Source organism: Eschrichtius robustus, chromosome X (assembly GCF_028021215.1).
Source record: "Eschrichtius robustus isolate mEscRob2 chromosome X, mEscRob2.pri, whole genome shotgun sequence".
Classification (NCBI taxonomy): domain Eukaryota; kingdom Metazoa; phylum Chordata; class Mammalia; order Artiodactyla; family Eschrichtiidae; genus Eschrichtius; species Eschrichtius robustus.
In genome coordinates this window covers 15,188,057-15,208,367 of record NC_090845.1, presented here as the reverse complement: position 1 = coordinate 15,208,367, position 20,311 = coordinate 15,188,057, and the positions used below count along the sequence as shown (strand labels likewise).

Here is a 20,311-nt window from a genome sequence, read left to right as displayed (position 1 = left end):
AAAGCTTTTATCTTAATTGTTTTAATAAGCGAAAAGAAGGAGGGAAACCAATACCCAGGGCTGTACTGTATTATGGGGAAGGTAAGAAAGAAAAACTTCAGGAAGTGCCACGAGACACCTTCCCATTGTGACAAAGGTGTCAACAACTGACCTTTCAGTGAAACCTCATCCACACTTCCTTGGGTCTCCTCTGCTCCGCTGTTATCAGAGGCACTTTTGGCTGAAATACCTGAAGCAATATTTTCCTGCTCAGAGCATTTTTCAGGGCATGGATTTACGGTTGATATCTCTGCTTCATAGCTGATATTCCCAGGCACTTTGTCATGGTGGCGGCTCATCCCAAGTTGATGCTTAAGTTGATTGTGTATGTCTGTGACTCTAGTTGGTGAGTTTGACTGAGATGTGAGCACGTCCACAGACTCAGGGTGTGCAGCTTCCTCCTGGTCTGCAGGAGATGCCTTCTGGACCTGCGCTAGGGCTCCATCTGGACCAGCTCCACATTGTAGTATTTTACCATCCAAATCATTTGGGCGAGCAGCAGAGACCCTCTGAAATCCTTCTGGGGAAAAGTCACAGCTTTTACTTGGTGTGTTTTCTGGAATAGGCTCACTCTCCATATGTATTTGGTCTTTTGTGACACTTGAATCTAGAAGATTGGTACCAGCTGAGGTTACTGTTTCTGGATCACAATGATTCTTCACATCAAAAGAACGGTTTTTTTCTAATTGTAGTTTATCTGGTTCCATCTCAACTGCAGAGGGGTCTAAAAAGGACAATATGGTGTCTTCAGTGGAGTACTGACGTGATAGTGATTTCTTAGTCACATGTGGCCTAATCTTACCTGGAGACAGGGCAGCCATGGTGAGAGTGCTTTCCTCTCCTAAGTAGGGGAGATTTGTATTGTTGCCTTCTTTTTGCTTAACTTCTTCAGACCTACTGATGGACCTAAGGTTAACAGATTTCAGGACTGTTGGTGTAATTGCAAGAGACGGTGGAGGATTTGACCTCAGTGTTTCTCCTACTGCGTTTTGCTTATTATGACTGAAAACATGCAATGGGTGACGGTGGTGGAATGGTTTATTTAAGACATTATGAAGAGCACTTAGGTCAAGATGGGTAGGAGGTATAATTGGAAGTTCAAGGTCTTTACCCAGTGATAGAACTCCATCTTTTAAAGAGGGTTGCTGTAGTGAGGATTTCCTTTCTGGGACTTTTGGTTTTCTTTTGCTACCTCCAGGAGACAATGGGCCAGAAAAGAAAGCTGTAGGGAAAGAGGACGTTGGCGTTTCAGACTGGCTTGAGTAGCCGCTTGATGGAGATGCCAAGCCAGCCAGCTTTTCTGGTGAAGCCAGTTTAAACTCATTGTCAACAGAAGGAAGGGAGGGGGTGGTGGCTCTAGATTCTGACTGGGATGTTTGGGATTCAGAGCTCTCTGGAGATTTGATGCATTCGATAACTGTGGTACCCGTAGCAGTGCTTGAATTAGATAAAGATCTGTAAGGATCATTTGTTTTCAAGTCATTTAGAAGCCAGAGGTCTGCATAGTGAGTTGATTCAGCACCTTCATCTTTGAATGGTGGAACATCTGGAGTGTCTAACTGAGGTTCCTTAATGCCATGTTCACTCTGGTTCATCCAAGAAGGTTCCTGCTTGGTGGGCAGATTGGCATTTTCCATTCGAGAAGGCGTGTTGGAGAAATCGAGAGGCAGCTTCATTTCCCTGGAACTGTGAGGCAGGAGCTGGCCACTGCTTATCTTTGGTTCTTTCTCCTCAGAAATGTCTGCATTTCCATCAGACTTCCTCAATGATGAGCTACGTTTAGGTGGAGTCGGCTTTGCCTTTGGTTTCCTGAAAGAGATGCTTGGTCTCCCCTGTCTCCTGTGGTCTGAGTAGTCCTGCCAGGCACAGTCTGGAAGAGTAGGAGGAACCCCGACACCCTGGCCATTCTCTGGGCCCAGGGCTGCATAGTGACAGACATAACTCTTACTACCTTTGAGACCACAGTCAAAGTGCATGGAGGTGTAGTATCCCTCTGTGTCCACCGAGAAGTGAGAGCTAGTGTCTGCTTTGTCCGATGGAGACTTTTCCAGAAAGCTGTCATAAGTGGCCATGCTTGTGAAGCTTGGGCAGCCCAGGCTGTCTGCCTTGGGACGCTCAGGACTAAAATCCTGGCGGCAGGAGGCATCGTGATGGTGGTGTAGGTAATTCCACTCGCTGTCACTCGTGTTGCTATTGTTGGGGTCATCCAACAGATCTGCCACAGTGGAGGTAAAGGAGTTTGCTCGGTGGCCCCTCACTTTATCCAGGTGGTCGTTGTACTGCTCTGTCACGAAGACACTGGCGTCCTCATTAGCATGGGGGGCTGTGTTTAGTGACAACTCCGAGTCACAGTGTGAAGAGCCAGTGAGGGGAGGAGAAGCTGCAGGAGGGATCGTCTCTGAGGTCTGTGAGGGGCATGTGGAGCTGCTCCCACTCCAGTTGCCACTGGACGACTGGTGGTCATCTTTCTGGTCCATGTGGCTGCTGAGGAGGACGCCAGCCGTGGAGATGCAGTGGATGGGGCTCCCAAAGGTGTCCGAGTTGGAGGAGATGTCACAGCTGCCAGAGTCGGCAGCCATCCGGGACAGACGTGACCTCCCTCTCTCACTTAACTTGTGCTGGGGGCTGTGAAGATGTTGAGAACAGGCCAGGCTCAAAGCAGGCTGGTGCTCCTGCGCACTCGGGCTGCTGGGGGCCTCGCTGCAGTCGTTAAGGGTTCTTTCTTGGTCTCCCACGAAAGGCTCCCCCTCTTCATATGCTGAGGGTTTAGCACCAACTTTGGGCTCAGCATCCCCACCTCTATTGCCCTCCCTGGGAAGGCTCCGAGATCTCGTGCGGCTGCTCACTGCAGGAGTAAACATGGTGTCGCCTTTGTCTGCCAATGCAGAAATGTTGCCAGCAGAATGAGAAAGGGAAGCTGCAATGCTTTGACCCCTCTGAGCTCTGATTCTCCTTCTGGATGGAGCAGCGATCAGAATATCCTCAGTTTGGCACTCCGAGTCCCTGGTTCCAGACCTCCTATTGACAGCGTTGGAAGGATCTGGATTTGTGTGCACAATCACATTCCTTTCCCTGGCCACGGGCGATTCATCAGAATCTAGGGCACATGGAAAGCACAGTGAGATACTTCATACATCAGCAGATGAACAGACATTCTGAGAGATGCCCACAATTCTGGGTGCCGGCATGTTGGAGCTTTTTCTTACAGAAAAAAAAAAAATCAGCATATAAAATTAGGAGCAAGTTAAAATGCTTTGGGCGGTCTCTCTCTGTCCCTTTACCTCTCTGACTCTCTGTCTCTCTCTCTTTGTATATATACACAAATACACACACACTATATGTATGTATGTATGTATGTATACTAAGAGAAGATAAGCTCTTAGATCTTTCGTGAATTCTCTCTCTTCACGATCAAATTACTTTGCCCCAATAAGTGTCTACTATTTTTTTTTTTTAACCAAAATACATCTTATTTTCTTGGCCACTATACACTTTTATTTCTCAGTATAAACATAATGAGATAAAAATCATAGAATTCATTATATGAAGTAAAAATCTTAATTACAAGAAATGCTATGATAATAATAATTTTAAAAACCATAGGAAGAGATATCTTAAACACATTGAACAGAAAAAATAGAAAAAATGTCACCAAGGGTATCATATTATGAATAGTCAATATTTAATTGAGTGTGCTTAAAGTTTACCTTTTAAAATAATTAATGCCATAAAAGTATATCTCTCTCCAGATAGATGTATATTTCTCTAAAAGAATCTTTCATTGAATCTTGTTAATTTTTACTTAATTTCCGCCTTAATAATACTTTTAAAAAATAGCAAAATATTATATTTCAGCCATAAAATCTGAATGTATATGGCTAAATCCATAAGGTCAAGCCTTCACAGTCAAGAATGGAGATTTAAAAAGTAATACCACCTGGCTTACTGAACACAAAACGAGTACACATCATTTCAAAACCTCTACGAGTTACAACGTTGACTATCTTTAAGGAAGCTGGTTAAAGGCTGGCTTCCATTTCGTCTCCTTATAATCGGCACCCGACAGAATGTTAACCATTAATAGTTTTATACCACACCTATTTCTTGTTGGACTCTTCTGGGGATACCCGAGATGGTTTTCCTCCTTCTCAGTTTTCGTCTCCGCTGTAGTACGGATTGTGAATGAACAAGAGAGCAGCGTATACTAGCCTCTCTGTCAAAACCAACTCCTGCAACCCACAAATAGGTCTCATTAGCCTTTAGAAACGGCAAACAAATTTTCATTTGCTTGGAACACAGTGATATTTATTGATTGGAACTAAAGGAAGAGTTTGGATTAAGCCTGTGAACAAATATAAGGGAGCCCTTATTCAGCTCTTATTTAAATTATGCTGCAGTACATTAAGCTTTACTTCTAAATGCAGCTCTCCACAACAGCTTGCACTGCCAAAAGTAACAAGCAAAGAAGGAAAATCAAAAGAAAGAGGAGAGAAAAATAACATCAAAGAATCACTCTCACACAGAAACGGCTCCTTAAGGACTTACAACCTTTAGTTACTACTATTTGCTGGTCTCTTTCTGGGCTCTCTGAAGCTGATATCTTTGCATAGTAGATAACATAGCCAAGATGTTAACCTGAATTAGTTCAGCTAACATATCCTGACCCATTTCTGCATTAAAAGTGTCATTGTGAGGGTTTTTTTCCACTCTGCCCAAGCCCTACACACACACACACACACACACACACACACTCTCTCTCTCTCTCTCTCTCTCTCTCTCTCTCTCTCTCTCTCTCTCTCTCTGGAAACAACAGCCTAGAGATGTGTTGTTTTTTTTTTCCACACACACACACTGTATTTTATTTTTACAAGAGATAAATAGACTGACACCAAGCATTGTACATGGATGACCACAACAAAAGCAACAATGATTGCAACTACCAAACATGAAACACACTCATACTATGTCATAATATTGACATTCAGTCCAGTAATCCTCCACTGTAACAGCTCCTTTACTTTGGAGATGTATTTTTAAAATCATCATGTAACTGTCTACTTTCCTCTGCTGACTAAATTGGACACATTTTGGTTTAGCAGCAGTGTCTTATCAATGTAAAATAAAAATAAAAGGCAGTCTTCAGTTCTTCACTTGAGTGGACCTGCCTTCTGTACCAATTGTAAGTAAAGCTGGAATTCCCAGTCTTTACAGGTGTCTGTTTTCTTTTGTAAATACACGGGGGAAACCATGATGCTTGTTAGTTTCTCTTTCCATAATTACATTATTGACACACTACATGCAGTCCTATCAAAACTAGAATGATGAAGGAGGAGGTGAGGAACTTGAACTCCTGCCTGGCACAGGCATGTACCAGGAATTTTTCAGAGTGAGCACTGCTTCAGAAAGCCATAAGCCAAAAGTGCTTTGGAATCTGGTCGCTTCATCATGTATCCTGATTGTTAAACATGGGGCAGGATGGCATGTTAAACTTTGGTTCAGCTATGCAGTAAAGCAGTCTGAGTTCTGCTTAGCTTTACAGTGACAACAGTTTGTAGAACTCATGTTGAAAAATCTGTGTGAGATATCATATGATGAATAATTTCAATACTATCAGAATTCATACTAATGAAATTTTCCTTTTTTAGTTCTAACCAAAGATTAAAATCCTTCCTTTTGATCATAATAATTATGTTACAGGCACAGGTATTTTGTGTCATATGGACATAATTAACAACTTTCTCATTAAAGCTCTTGAAATCAACAGATAATCTAGGCTTTAGTCTGAGAGTTCCTGAAATAAAGCAGAAGGAGAGATCTTCCCTTTTCCTGAATCACAAGACCCATAATCGAAAGACTAAATTTGAAAACAAGATTTTACTTACAGTGCCATGAAGAAAGCAGGTGCTGCTGATAATCAGATGTTCCCAGAACTGAAAGTTAGTTTAAGAGGATGCCAAAATGATTCATTTTGACAGCTGAACTCCCCTAAGCCATCTCATTTAGATTACGGAGATCAGATAAAGTGCACATCTTTAGAATACTTTATCCTACAAGTTGAATAGGTCATCAGGAAAATTAAGTCCCAGCTCACGACCAGCCGATCAACTAGAACTCCTTTTGTCAGGAAGAAAATAATATCTACCCTGATACCTGGTCACCATTTGCTCCCCACTTTATATGAGACACATTGGGGTGACGTTAATAATAGCAATGTCCAAAATGCATCTCGAGCAACATACAATCTTTAGTTACAAGGTACCAGGATGGAAATCAGTCATAAAATGGCCATTCTGAGATTTTCAATATAAGAACAAGTTAGAATTTAACTATTAGAGGTGCTTAAAGAAAGCCCAATGGGTAGATCATTTAATTTCTATCTTTGAAAGTTAGAATATTTTATAGCATTATTTTACTTACAACTAAGGTTACCGCATTCTAAGATCACCAATTCTGGATTTTACAATTGCTGCCAGTAAACTTTTCAAGAAAAGTCCACTCAGGCTTGCCTTCGACCTAGATTAATATCCAAACTCTCAATACACAGGAGGAGGAAAGCAGAGGGTGAATGGAAGCCAGGCTTGCTGCGTTTAGAGTAGAATTCAGCCTTCACCTATGAATCCATGTATTTTTTAGGTCAAAAATTCCCCAAATCAATGCAGAAGTCTAAACGATCTTTTAAACAAGCCTACCTCCATCCAAGGAAGCATGAAAACAGATTTTATAGTTGGTCTACAGGATCATTACTTGCGGTTTTAGAAACCTGGGGCTTGCTGTTTTCTCTCTTGCAGTGCCACGCATCATTATCATATGATTAATCACTGCCGCTTTCTCCATTATTTCAGTCAGCTATGGCCAGAGAGCTATTTGGTGACTTTTGTTTTTTCAAAAAGAAACTGCCCATCATTTACATAACAAGCAGCCCAGCGGAACATATGCAAATTGATGTTCAAAACCTGATAAAAGCATATTGAACATCTTCTGGGTCGTATTCTGATGAAAAAGGTATCATTTGTTTACAAAACGTATTCTTAACTGGTACACCAAGCAGCACAGATTTTGACCATATTTAATACATGGAATATTCTGACCCGACTGCCCCTAAGAAAAGAACAGAACAATACCAGTGACATTGATGGGAATAATGCAAGAAGAAATCACTTGGGCATCTTGTTTCATCTTCTCCTCCGGCGTCGGGAGAGGTAGTGCTTTGCTCCAGTTGGTCTGCTTGTCCAGTGTTGAAGGGATATTGTGTACTGGGTTTTTCGGCCTCTGCCCTAGCATGACATCTGTATCTTCGTCCTCCGGGGGATGGGACTGCAAACGAAGTACATTCAGATTCAGACTCAGCCATCAGGGTTTATACATAAGCACATATATATTTCTGAGTTAAGGAAAATGAGGTCACAAATAAGCTTTCAGGTTAAAGGAAGAATTCCTAGACGTAGTTAGTAAGTACAACTAATTGAAAGTTACGATTTCAATAGTCAAGCAACACAAAAGAAAAAAAAATAGGCTAAACATGCTTTTCGGGTCAAAGGGAATTAAGAGGAGAGACAAGGTAGCCAGAAATCCCCAAACGTCAAACTGAAGAAAGATGTGAGTCTCTAATCCGTTGAGAGGTAGATTCACTTTCTGGATAGCTGTCTCACCATAAATTCCTACTCAAACTCTTGAAAGCTCTAGGTGACTAGGATCAAAGGGAGAAGATGATTTAGATGCCTATGAAAAGGTTTGGAAAACTGGCCAGAAAGCCTGGAGTCAGGAGACATTCCAGAACACATCACCAGAAGGACAAGCCGACCTAATCTGAGAGGCCAGATTCAAATACACGGAGTTAATTTTACTGCAGGATGATGGCATTTGTGAATGACATTTTAAAATGCAGTTTTGTCAACACTATGCACATGGAAAAGCAAAAGTGAAGAATCTCCTCCCACCGATGATAGTGGAAAATACAAATACTGTTACTGGGGGGAAAGATTCAAGTGGGCTTCATTTTCAAATTCCGAAGAGTAAATAAAATAGTCCTAGTTTATTTCCTTTCAGCTTCGCAGTGCGAAGCTTTTCTTCCAGCTGTGTATTTAAAGACCTTGACTTCCATGTGATGTTTGCAAATTCTCCATCCAAACCTTTGATCGATTTTAATATTGTCTAACTTTTATTTCAGGGTTGGGCTCCTAGCCCAGATTATTAAAAAGGCTCCATCCCAAGTTTGATTTCAGGGTTGGGTTTCTAAACCAGATTATTAAAAGACTTAGTTTTTGCTGCTGAACCTAATTTTATTTCTTCCCACAATTTGTTGGAAGGTGGCTGTTTGTGTAAAATAAGCATTTTCCCCTCTTATTCCAGTTAGGTTTTAAAAATATTGTCCTAAAATCAGGATCATTAAAAAAAAATTCTCATTCTCACATTTGGAAGCATCGTGCCCTGTTGACTCAGGATTTCACGTATTGTCAAAGTCCCCTTAAGGAGAAGATTCCAGAGCCACTTGTTTTAAACTAACCCCCAGCATTTGCTTACCTTGTCAGAGGTATCTGCAAAGCCCCCCAACACACCCAACAGGATATGTTTGCCCCCCTTGAGAAAAAGGTGTTCGCCATGAACATTTTTAGTAAAACATTGCAACCTTCTTTCTCTCTTCAGCTTTTGTGCAGATTCCCAGCAAAGCAAACAGCTCAAATAAAGTTGGAGCACAAAAGACTTTGTTTCCTAGGTAACTTCCAAAAAGGAAACAAAACGGTTTGGTGTGTGCGGAGAGACAGAGAGGGGGAGAGAGCAGGAGCTGGAGAGAACCCCCTGCCCCCCCCCCCACACACACACACCACAGTCCACATTTTGTAGGCGATTCCTTCCTTGAATAACAATGGACTGGGAAACAAAGAAAGAATAGTGACCTGACTGCAGGCTCTGGCCGGCAGCCAAAAGCACTTTTTATTTAATGGTGACAGGGACAATTGGCTGACGGAGAATCCTTTTGTCCTGTTCTCTTTTGCTTTGAGAAGCTGAACCTTTACAGTTCTAACAAATATAGGGCAAGTTGAAATTTCTTTTCTCCAAACTACAGAGTCCAGGGATGGTGTTAGGTGACGCCTTGAACAGAGCCTTGCAGCTTGGAGGAGGGGGGGATGTAAAAGCCAATGATATTACTGTCTACTTTATCTTTTATTTAATTCAAGTTAGGAAAATACCACTCTTTAAATTGATTTAAAAGAATACCTGTTAGTTAGTTAGAAACAACACAGTTTGCCATAAAGAAAGAGAGAAGAAAGTGAAAGTGTATAGAGAGAATGGGATAGGCTGTGACGGATCGTTCTCAGAACCAGTACCTTTCTACTCCATGGGGTCATGTGGCAACATTCAGTGGGGGAGGGCGAACGGGTGCTGTTAAACTATGAACATGAAATGCAAAAAAAGAAAAAATTAAAAAATGCACACAACACACAGTATCTGGTTAAGTCAAATCTATGATATTAATGAATGAATATACTGGGGTCACTCCCTTCCTTCCTTCTGAATGCGTCTTGGTTTTATGAGAAGTAGCATAAATAGTGGTTAAGAGCACAGATTCTGGAGCTAGACTGAGTTCGAATCCTGCTTCTACCACTTATTTGCTGTGTGACCAGGGGCTCTAAGGTCAGTTTTCTTATCCTTAAGATAGGAAAAGAATAGTATCTACCTTCCAGGGCCATTTTGAGGATTAAATGAGCAAATATACATAATAGGCTTAGAAGAATCCGGGCACTTAAGAAGCTCTATGGGTTAGTGTCAGCTACTGTTCCTATTATTATTATCCTTACCATGTAGCTGTAAAATATCTGTGAAATTGTCTTTGTAAATTGTAACTTTATATCTTTTAGATCCCAATCCCATTTGCTAATTTGGGAAAGACTGAATTATCTTCTTAGAGTGAGTTTATTTTCCTGTGAACTCTTTGGAAGAAAATTTGTTGTGTATTGTTTCCTCCTCTGGACTGCTCAAAATTTGCCCCTTCCTCATATTCATAGTCTATATTTGAAGACAGGGCCGGTTTCATGGGCATGTGACCTGTGTAGTCACATAGGGCCCCACGCTCAGAAGGGCTCCATGCTTGGTTAGATGCTGTCACTGTCTTGAAATTCTTAGTTGTTGAGTAATGGGTCCTGCATTTTCATTTTGCACTGGGCCCCACAAATCATGTAGCCAATCCTGTTAGGAGACTAATCTAGTAACCAGAATCCCCTTTGCAGGATCTACTTGAGAAGGACAGTGAAACTCTTTTAAACTCTAAACCATGTCAGCTTTGGATTCAGTTAGCCCTCTAGTACAGCACTTTCCGTATAGCGTTGCTTTACTGTAACATGAATTATCCCTGGATGTGTCTTTTCATCTGTTAGATTATGAATTCCTAGAGGTCAGGGGCCATATTTAATTTTCCTTTCAGTCTTCCATGATGTCAGCAAAATGCCTCCTCATTGCAAGAACCCAACAAATTATTTGTGCACTTGAATGATACCAGCTCTGTGTGTCTTAGCAGTGATGGGAAACCCAAATAAAGTAAGGGTCACATGCTCAAGATCTCAGGAGGAAGCAGACACCACAGACTCCAAGGGTACTTACCATCTTAGTGCAAATAGGTGAAAACAAACAGAGGAAACCACAAGCAATGCTCGGTTCCATCAGAGGCTTAGCATTGGTGTATGCAGTTCTAGTTCTTCTTAAGCCTATGGCAGACGTGTTTCAGAGGGGAGGAACACTCAAGGTCTAATTCTGTTCTAAGTTTCTAAATTTTAACTGACAGGGTTGCTCATTAACTTTTAAGCAAAGCAAATGCCATCCCCTCAGGCCCAGTTAACTTTGATCTAGATCTTATTTAAGAAGATAATTTCATAGGGTCTGTGGCTCCCACGTTGAAAGCGATCATTTTGACAGATGTGGTATATGTGGCCAGAGACTAACTTGGCTCTGTCATAAGAATCAGTCATAGGTAGTGATGTGCAGGTCTCGAGTAAGACGCTGTAGTGTGCAAAATAGAGGGAGAACTCATGGAAGTAGGAAAAGGAATCTGAATGCAAAGCCTACATGGAAATCAAACCTGTTTCCAAGAAACAAAAGGTGTCTCGTGAAAGGATTTCAAAAAATTACACAGGAGGAAACTGCAAGGCAGAAAATGTATTAGTGATATTAATATAGTAATTTTGGTAGTTTGTCTTAAATCTCCTTAGTCAGCTTTCCTGTTGAGTATTTTTTCCAGGAGTGAGGGATGAGGAGTGGTTTTTATTTCTCATCTGTTTGAGAAACGCCCCCATCCCATTAAACAAGCATGAGGTAACACCTGGAAATGACTAAGGATGGCAAGTCCAGAGAGAGAGCTCAGACCATTCAGTTTTGGTCACCATCATTAAATCAAGGTCTGCGTGGGTTACACTCCACAGAAGATTCCTTCTCAGCTAATCAGCCTCTCCACTCTTTTTTAAAATTTAATTTAATTTTTAAAATGGAAGTATTTACAATATTGTGTTAGTTTTCAGGTGTACAATCCACTCTTTCGATAGTAGCTCCAACCTCCAGCTTGTGAGGGCTGAAACTAGGTACTCTTGAGCTCGTGTGTGGAAGGATTGTGTTCTTTGGTTCCACCACCTAGACACAAGCACTCAAGCCCCTGCAGATGGTCTGTCTATGTAGAGTGTTTAAGTTTATAATATTCACATGGGCTACGGTTTTATTCTTGCCATGAATTAGTAACTGCCTTAGCGCAGTGTTTTTTTAATATACATTTATTTTTATTTATTTGTTTGTTTATTTATTTATTTTTGGCTGCATTGGGTTTTCGTTGCTGCGCGCAGGCTTTCTCTAGTTGCGGCAAGCGGGGGCTACTCTTCGTTGCAGTGCGCGGGCTTCTCATTGCGGTGGCTTCTCTTGTTGCGGAGCACGGGCTCTAGGTGTGTGGGCTCCAGTAGTTGTGGCGCATGGGCTTAGTTGCTCCGCGGCATGTGGGATCTTCCCGGACCAGGGCTCGAACCTGTGTCCCCTGCATTGGCAGGCGGATTCTTAACCACTGCGCCACAAGGGAAGTCCCTAGCGAAGTGTTTTAAAGCATCCTCTTTCCTGGGTATTTGGTCAAAGGAAATAAAATCATTCTGATTATTTCTGATTAGGTTTTTATATGGCAAATACAATAGTCAGTTCATACAGTTTTTTCTTAAATTATCTAAGAAATAAAACTGCAAGAGAACTGCTACCTTGGGGTATCTCTGCATGGCCCAGCATGCTATTCCTTAACGTAGATGGATAAGGTTAGGAAAAGCTACATGCTGATCAAACTTGTGTGAACTAACTTATTCTTTAAAGGCTCTATTTAAATTAATCCTATTGCTTATTCAGACGAAGACTTGTAAGGGCAGGAACCATTTCTTGTTCATAACTGTATTCCTACTGCCTCAGTAATACTCAGTAAATATTTGTTGTACTGCTAACACCCCCGTGTGCCTGGCATAAGCAAACAAAAATCTTCTATAAAGAAACTGTCAAATTATTTCTACATATAATTTTTCAGTATAACATCCAGCACACAGTCAAAGATAACAAGGCAAGGAGGAGACAAATCAGCATGAACAAGAAGCATCCAAAACAACAGATGATAGAAGCAGACCCATGGGGAAATCTGCTTTTGGAATTATTACTCCATGCACGAGTAGCAGTGAACAACATTGGCTTCCCCAGAATAAGATTGTTAGACCACTCATTCATTCATTCAAAAGCATTTCTTTGATGAGGGTCAAAATCAGCCCCAGTATAAACAAATTGTCAGATGAAAACTAGTATCTCCTTCATGAGTTATATGCATGTTCACTGTACGGTTCTTTTGAGTTTTCTGTACTTTTCATGAAATTTTTCATAACAAAACATTGAAGAAAAGTGCAAAAAGAAATATCTCCTTCCTTTTCCAGGCTTCCACTCTGGCCCTCCCACTGATTTTGAGAGGCCTCAGACTCCACACTGCACCATTTTAGAATCAGCCACCACCAGTCATCTTGTCCCTGACAAAAGATGCTTCTTTGATGCTTTCACTGCATTTCTGTCCCTGCTGGCCCCATTAGTTATAGCCTCAAACCGTTACCCTAGCTTCCTGTGGAACTGCTTCAACAAAAGCTGGAGTTATAACCAGTGTTCAGAACAAGAAATAACAGACATTATACTCAGAAGCTGTCAAAGAAATTTCTTTGGTGAATAATGAAGGAATATTTTCCAAAGCCCGGTTTCTCCTTGTGGTGTGTGTGTGAGAGAAAAGTTCATCTCTCCACTTTTGTGGCTATGAACAAGTATTTCTCCAAAGATCTCAAGACTTTCTCCAATCTTTCTCGTACTGCCAAAAGAAAAAAAATAATCCGTCCACAGTTTACTTTCTTTTCGGTTTTATTTCATATGCTGATGGGGGCTTGTTTTGCTTCAAAACTTTCCAAAAGACATCTGTTAAAATGTTGTGGGAATTCCAGCAGGAAGTGTTTTGAAAAATTGGTTTTGGTTTGTTATCTAACCGATACCACATGGCATTTATACCAGTAGACTTTCAGAGCTGATTTATTACTATCGTGCTGTCTTAAACATGAGAAATGTTTACTAGAGATTGGATGCTGTGGCACATTTGAATGCAGGAATAAAACCTTAGAGCGAAGATGTCCACTGCAAGCCACGCTGGGTTCCTAGTAGGTGATCTGAGATCTTATTCTCATTCTACCCTGGGGCTTGTTGTCCTTAGACCGAGTCTTTGCATTTCTGCACATATTATGGCCTGTCTGTGAGATAGAGGGGAACTTGGCTGCCTCAGATTTTTCTTCACTGGAGTGTGTGTATGTGTTGTACATAAATATGAAGTGCTTTGATCTTTCTGGAAGGCTTAAAAGAGTCTGGCAATACCTTCTTCACATATCGCTCTTACTGCTACAATTACATAGCACTGTTATTCCCTTGAGAATGTCCCAAAGTCTCCTACTGGCTCACACTGGGCTCCTATCTTCCAAACCTGTTCAATAACATCATGTTAAACTCCTACTGTGCATCTCCCTTTCCTTTCTTCTCAACTCCAACCTTTACCAAAGTGTACAACCATGGGGAAAACAAAACAATGAGGTAAGTCAAAGTTTAGGGCCCATCCTAGTCTCTCCCTGTCCCTTTCCTCGTTCCTCCTTTGTCACCACTCTTTCCCAGGCAAAGCAAGGCCTTCACACTTCCGCAGAGGGCCTGAATGCAACACCCCGTGTGCCCAAACCCTTCACACCACTCTCCCAGCCAGTTGCGAGGCTGGAAAGAAGCCTGCAGATGAGCCCACATCAACATGCTGAGAACTCCTGGTGATAAACCCAAAGGAATAAATCTCTCAAGCAGAATTCTGGACAGTGGTTGTAGGCTAAGAGGAAGATATTTGGGAATAGGTGCCTACTGAGTTCTTCTTTTAACCACTGTATACACTAATATCTATTTAAAGTGCTAAAATACACAAATATTCAGGACTGGGAAGAATGGCCTTATCATTGTCATGTCTGCTTTTCCAAGTCATACCTTTATTTCTTTTATTTATTTATTTATTAAAACATCTTTATTGGAGTATAATTGCTTTACAGTGTTGTGTTAGTTTCTGCTGTATAACACAGTGAATCAGCTATACGTATACATATATCCCCATATCCCCTCCCTCTTGCATCTCCCCCCGTCCCACCCTCCGTATCCCACCCCTCTGGGTGGTCACAAAGCACTGAGCTGATCTCCCTGTGCTATGCGGCTGCTTCCCACTAGCTATCTATTTTACATGTGGTAGTGTATATATGTCCGTGCCACTCTCTCACTTCGTCCCAGCTTACCCTTCCCCTCCCCGTGTCCTCAAGTCCATTCTCTACGTCTGCATCTTTATTCCTGTCCTGTCCCTAGGTTCATGAGAACCATTTTTTTTGTTAGATTCTACATATATGTGTTAGCATACGGTATTTGTCTTTCTCTTTCTGACTTACTTCACTCTGTATGACAGACTCTAGGTCCATCCACCTCACTACAGATAACTCAGTTTTGTTTCTTTCTATGGCTGAGTAATATTCCATTGTATATATGTGCCACATCTTCTTTATGCATTCATCTGTTGATGGACACTTAGGTTGTTTCCACGTCTTGGCTATTGTGAATAGTGCTGCTATAAACATTGGGGTGCAAGTATCTTTTTGAATTAGAGTTTTCTTCAGATGTATGCCCAGGAGTAGGATTGCTGGATCATATGGTACCTCTGTTTTTAGTTTTTTAAGGAACCTCCATAGTGTTCTCCATAGTGGCTGCATCAATTTACATTCCCACCAACAGTGTAGGAGGGTTCCCTTTTCTCCGCATTCTCTCCAGCATTTATTATTTGTATCAATAGAACATATGTCTACCTTTAAATTCCCTCTTAGGTATATGGAAGTAAGAAATATGAGTATGTCCACAAAAAGCCTTTCACAAAAATATTTACAGCAAGTTTATTCATAAAAGCCTCCCCCCTCCAAAAAAAATCCCTAACTAGAAATATCCACCAACAGCAGAAAGGATAAACAAGTTGTGGACTACTGTATTCATACCATGGAATACTACACAGTAATAAACAAGAACATGCCATTGATATATATAACATTGACCTCAAAAAAATCACGTGGAACGAAAGAAGCCACACACAAAAGAGTACCGTGCTCATTCACTTTTGAATCCCATTCTATTGATAGATTGATAGACATTTTGTGTATGAGAGATCTGCCCCTACTGAGCAGAGCTTGAACAGCGGTGGCAATGGCAGTGGTGCAGTTTTCACCCTAAGAGAGGCTTTCTGAAAGACTGTGGAACTGCAGAGAATCTCCCTCCTTTTGACCTCAGCTGGAATTGAACAAAAATTCTTAGGGTGATGGAATGCAAAATGATTTTATGTGTTTCAAAGTTCAGCAACCCTTTGTTTAATGGCATTCTATTAATGAAGTAATTTAAATGTGCAGAGCACAACAAAATTGCATTTTGAAGCCTGTGTGGAAAGTAGTCTCCATGCGAATGGAAAAGAGGACTACAGGGAGGCTGGGAGGAAGCACACTTCCCACCGCTGCTCAGTTGTTTATGCAGGGGAACTGCTCTGGACTGTCAAGAACACAAAACAAGGCTCGCTGGACCACAGTCACTGTGATGTTGCTGCCAGTGAGTATCTTATTCATCCCCTGTGGCCAGCTTTGCCAATTAGTGGGGTCATTGCCAAGGTCCACTCAGCGTCAATCCTCAAAGGTCGCTAGCACCAAATAAAAGACATGAGTGGGGGAAAAGCAGGCCAGGCTTTGAAGTGCAGGGAAGAAGGAGGCTTTGAAGTGCAGGGAAGAAGGAGGCTTTGAACTGCTGCAAGCAGCACAGATACCCTCCCCTAGATCATAGGAGCTGGCAGTGTGAGTCCCAGAACAGCCCAGAGGCGTGGGGAGGTTCCTCCCTCACCCTCTGTGCCTTGCCGTCAGCTGGGGGCTCCGAGGTGTGCGGTAACCAAAGAGCTGTTGAACATCCGGTCTCACGCCAAGGGACACTTTCCCCTTGTAACTCAGGCCAGATGTGGCAAAAGCTCCGTAGAGTCATACTTGACCTTACCACAGGAGATTTAAAAAAGGCAAACCCTTCTCGCACACAAGCCATGCATGCTCCTTCTTTACCTTTCCCCTGTTTTTTTCTTTTTTTTAATTGACTCTTTTTTGAGTACAGCTCTATGAATATTATCACATGCATAGACTCCTGTAACCCTACCCCAGTCAGGATTCAGAACATTTCCATTATCCCAGCAAAGTCCCTCGTGCTATCCCTTTCTGGTCACAGTCTCCCCCTACTCCCACCCCTGGCAACCCCTAGTCTGTCCTCCATCACTATGGTTTTGTCTTTTTGAAAGTGTCATATAAATGGAATCATACCTTTTGAGACTGGCTTCTTTCACTCAGCATAATGCCTTTGAGATCCATCCTTTTTTGTGTGTATCAGTAATTCGTTCCTTTTTATTGCGAGTAGTATTCCATTGTCTGCTTATACTTTGAACAATGAAATGTCTCAGGCATGCAAGAGAATGTCAACCTGAGAATGTTCTGTAATGATGTGTACAAACAAGTAATTTTATTGGCTGTTCCACAGTCAGGCTGATGTTTTAAAGAGAAAGAAAGAATTCCAAAACTAAAGTCTGCAATAGGGAATTTTCTTTATTTCTCACAATATTTAATATGAACCGGACTCATTGGCTAATTCTTTCCTCAGCTATTGTGCTGGCTATTAAGCTGTTGTCTGTCAGCTCCACATCTATTCTTCCATACTCTGCACTGTTATTGCTGGGACTCTGCAAACATTTCCGCACCAGCTGCTCCCTCTTAGGTTCTGCCCTCGGAGTGTCAGCTGCTTTCTGCAGCCACTATCTCTGTGTCACCTCAGTTTCCCATTTGCCATGTCAGTCTTATAATACCTTCATTGTATTGAATTCTTTCTTTTAAAATAACTGGTGTGGTTTCTGTTTTCCTGACTGGACCTTGACTGATGAAGTGCCAGGCTCTTGCCCCTGGCTTGCTTGTGTCTGAGGCATCTGACGTGCTTGCTACTTCCAGTTCCTCAGTCGAAGGAGGAAAACATGAACAAGTGTGATGTTCCGTGGGGTGTCAAGACGATAATGATCTCTGCAGTTTATGGCAGAGAGCAGGAGAGCTGACATAGTGCCAAAAGCAAATTGCTTCTGATGACCCTTGAAAATGGGTATAGAGGGAAAAAGTATTTGCTAGGGTCAATAGCTGTGTTCCACATGCTAGGTGCTGTGCTGATTTACTCTAAGAAAAATACCATATTGGAATAGCAGCTACAGAGTCACAAACTACTTATAGCCAGTTTCCCAGATCTGTCTACCTGCTGCAAAGGCCAGACAGGTGAGTTAAATGGAGGGTGTGATAGGCATCCCCACTCCTGCAATCCTATATTTGAAACTCAAGTCAGGCCTTTCTCTCCCTAGTATACCATGAAGGAACCTCTAGAAATGGAGGAAGTTAATCCTGTACACACACAGCCTCGTATCTTCATAAAGCATTGCTCTTTCTGATCATGTTATTTCTTTGTTCAGAACCCTTCAATAATTTCCTCTGCGTATGGAATAAATTCAAACATTTTAGTCTGACATTCAAGATCCTTCAAGATCTGGTCTATGGAAGCACTGCAGCCAAACCGAAGTATCTGAATTTATGTATATACACTCCATTTTCTTCTGCCTCTGTGTGCTTGCTGTCATGGTTTCCTCGGCCTGTAATCTTTTTCAGAATTCGACCCCATCCTTCAGGGTCTTCTCAAATGCTACCTTTTCCATGAAGTTTAATCCTAACATTGACCCCATTCTAACACCCCACACCAGTTAGGTCTTAACACCTGATATTCAATACCATATAATTTCCTCTAGTAGTCATGTACTCTGGATGGCAGAGATTATGTCTCATTCATTTTTGTATCCTTCTAGTACTTATTAATAGTAGGTGTTCGGTTAATTTTTGTTTTCAAAATGAAGGAATAAATAAGAAGCTATAATAGGGGAAAGGGCATTCCAAGTGGCAATATTGTTTTGAGAGTGCAGGATATTTTTCTAGAGAAGCACATGGAGTTTGGTTTGGCTGAGGTCTAGGGTGTGTACAAAGGACTTGTGGGAAATCCATCTGGAAAGGTAAGTTAGGACCAGATTGTACAGAGGCTGGAGAGTAGTTGGGCTAAGGAGTTGAAATTATTTCTTTAGGCAGAATGGAGAGATAGAAGGTTTAGTATTAGGGAAGAATTTGTATGTCAAAGGTTCTCATACCAAAGTTAGAATTTTTCTTAACTGGTTTAAGGGAGCAACCTAGATGAGATAAAGGGAAATACCTAAGCTGAAGGAAGAGAGACTTAATTTGGATGGACAGTACCATTTTGAGAAAGGTCATAAACCAACAGAATACTTCTGAGAGAGCTTGCAAAACTATGAAGATATTTTGTAAAAGCAAAACGAGACTTGTCTGTGACACTGTGGTATGTATAATTCTTTTATAGCAAAGGAAAGGCTTGGTAGCATTTCTTAGTCCTAACTCTTATAAACCACTAGAATACTGAAAATCTCTAATGTGGACCCATGGAGAAAGGGAAGGAGGGGAGAGACTGGATAAGAGAAGACGGAGCTGGGGATGGGAGAGAGGGTGAGGCAGTGAGAAGGTCTTTATCCTAGGGCAGCTAAATACTACTGAAATACCCTCTCCTGCCGGCACTAGTCTTTAATCTCTCCTGGCTCAGAACTCCATTCTCAGCCTTCTGATTCTTCTGTAAGCTAGTTTAGTTTTTCTCAGAAGCTGCCTTCTGGTAAGGCCTATTTTTTTCTTCTCGATAGAAAGTGGAAGAGTAAACATCGTCATTGTTTATAGCTCTGGACTATGACCAAAGGGGTCTGGGTCTGAATTTGAGCGATGACCTCCATTTACTTCTGAATAAGGCTGTTGGAATGTCCCCTGTCCTGCAAATGCATCCCCTTAGTAAGAAGGAAAGTATGATTTGACAGATTTTTATTTTAATATCCCTGGATGCCACAGTGTGATAAGTTAGAAAACTACTGTCAGGCTATGAAATGACAAAGAATCTCTGATATTCTTTCCCGGTTCATTTTATCAAGTCTGACAAAGAATATTACTGTGAACACGATTGGAATAAGTTAACTGTCACTCCTGATGATAAGGATTTAGGCCTCAGTGTTTCTCTGGAACCTGATCAACTTTTGCCATCAGGCTCCATCTCATGTCAAGCATCTTTATCGCATACCACAGAGACCATTAGACATTCTACCCTGGATCACTGATGAAGCTTGGAGAAGGACACTTGGTGAGAGTGCTGGAGTCTCTTCCCATATTCGAGGAAGGGTGACTTCCATGCCTGTCTATCTGGACAGCAGAATCTAAGCAGGGACTTCGACCTCAAGAGTCCCCATAGACCTGAGTGCAGGCCAAACACAGCAATAGATGGTTCAGCTCAAGTGCTGACTCTGATCAGCAGGGGCGGTGGGGACTATGTGGGAAAGAGTGCTATAATCTCTTGGGAATGCCTGCCTTAGGCTTACGCAGGGGAAGAGCATGTGAATATTCCAAGTATTCGCAGATCTGGGCCTGGACCAAGGGCCCTGACTGATGAGAACAGATAAGCTGGACATTCCATTCAGCAGGGGATCAGGGTGAACTGCTATGATAAACTGACTCCACACTCTGAAATGGGAATCTATGCCATGATGGTACGTTAA

The 20,311-nt window shown here is 41.8% G+C and overlaps 1 protein-coding gene and 1 long non-coding RNA gene across 5 annotated transcripts in view; one reads left to right on the top strand and one right to left on the bottom strand.

Annotated features, from left to right (window-relative positions):
* Positions 1 to 20,311, bottom strand: part of NHS (NHS actin remodeling regulator) — a 342,843-nt gene that overhangs the window by 4,785 nt on the left and 317,747 nt on the right. For 3 of the 4 annotated variants that reach the window (XM_068533129.1, XM_068533133.1, XM_068533131.1), the window contains exons 4-7: positions 9,366 to 9,428; positions 7,161 to 7,353; positions 4,137 to 4,268; positions 152 to 3,136 (exon numbers count right to left, since the gene is read on the bottom strand). In XM_068533129.1, the coding sequence (XP_068389230.1) occupies positions 152 to 3,136; positions 4,137 to 4,268; positions 7,161 to 7,353; positions 9,366 to 9,428 (3,373 nt within the window). The remainder of the gene's footprint in view (positions 1 to 151; positions 3,137 to 4,136; positions 4,269 to 7,160; positions 7,354 to 9,365; positions 9,429 to 20,311) is intronic. The other variant, XM_068533130.1, reaches the window with a different exon arrangement.
* Positions 1 to 20,311, top strand: part of LOC137756684 (uncharacterized) — a 92,641-nt gene that overhangs the window by 7,522 nt on the left and 64,808 nt on the right. The gene's annotated exons all lie outside the window — the stretch shown is intronic.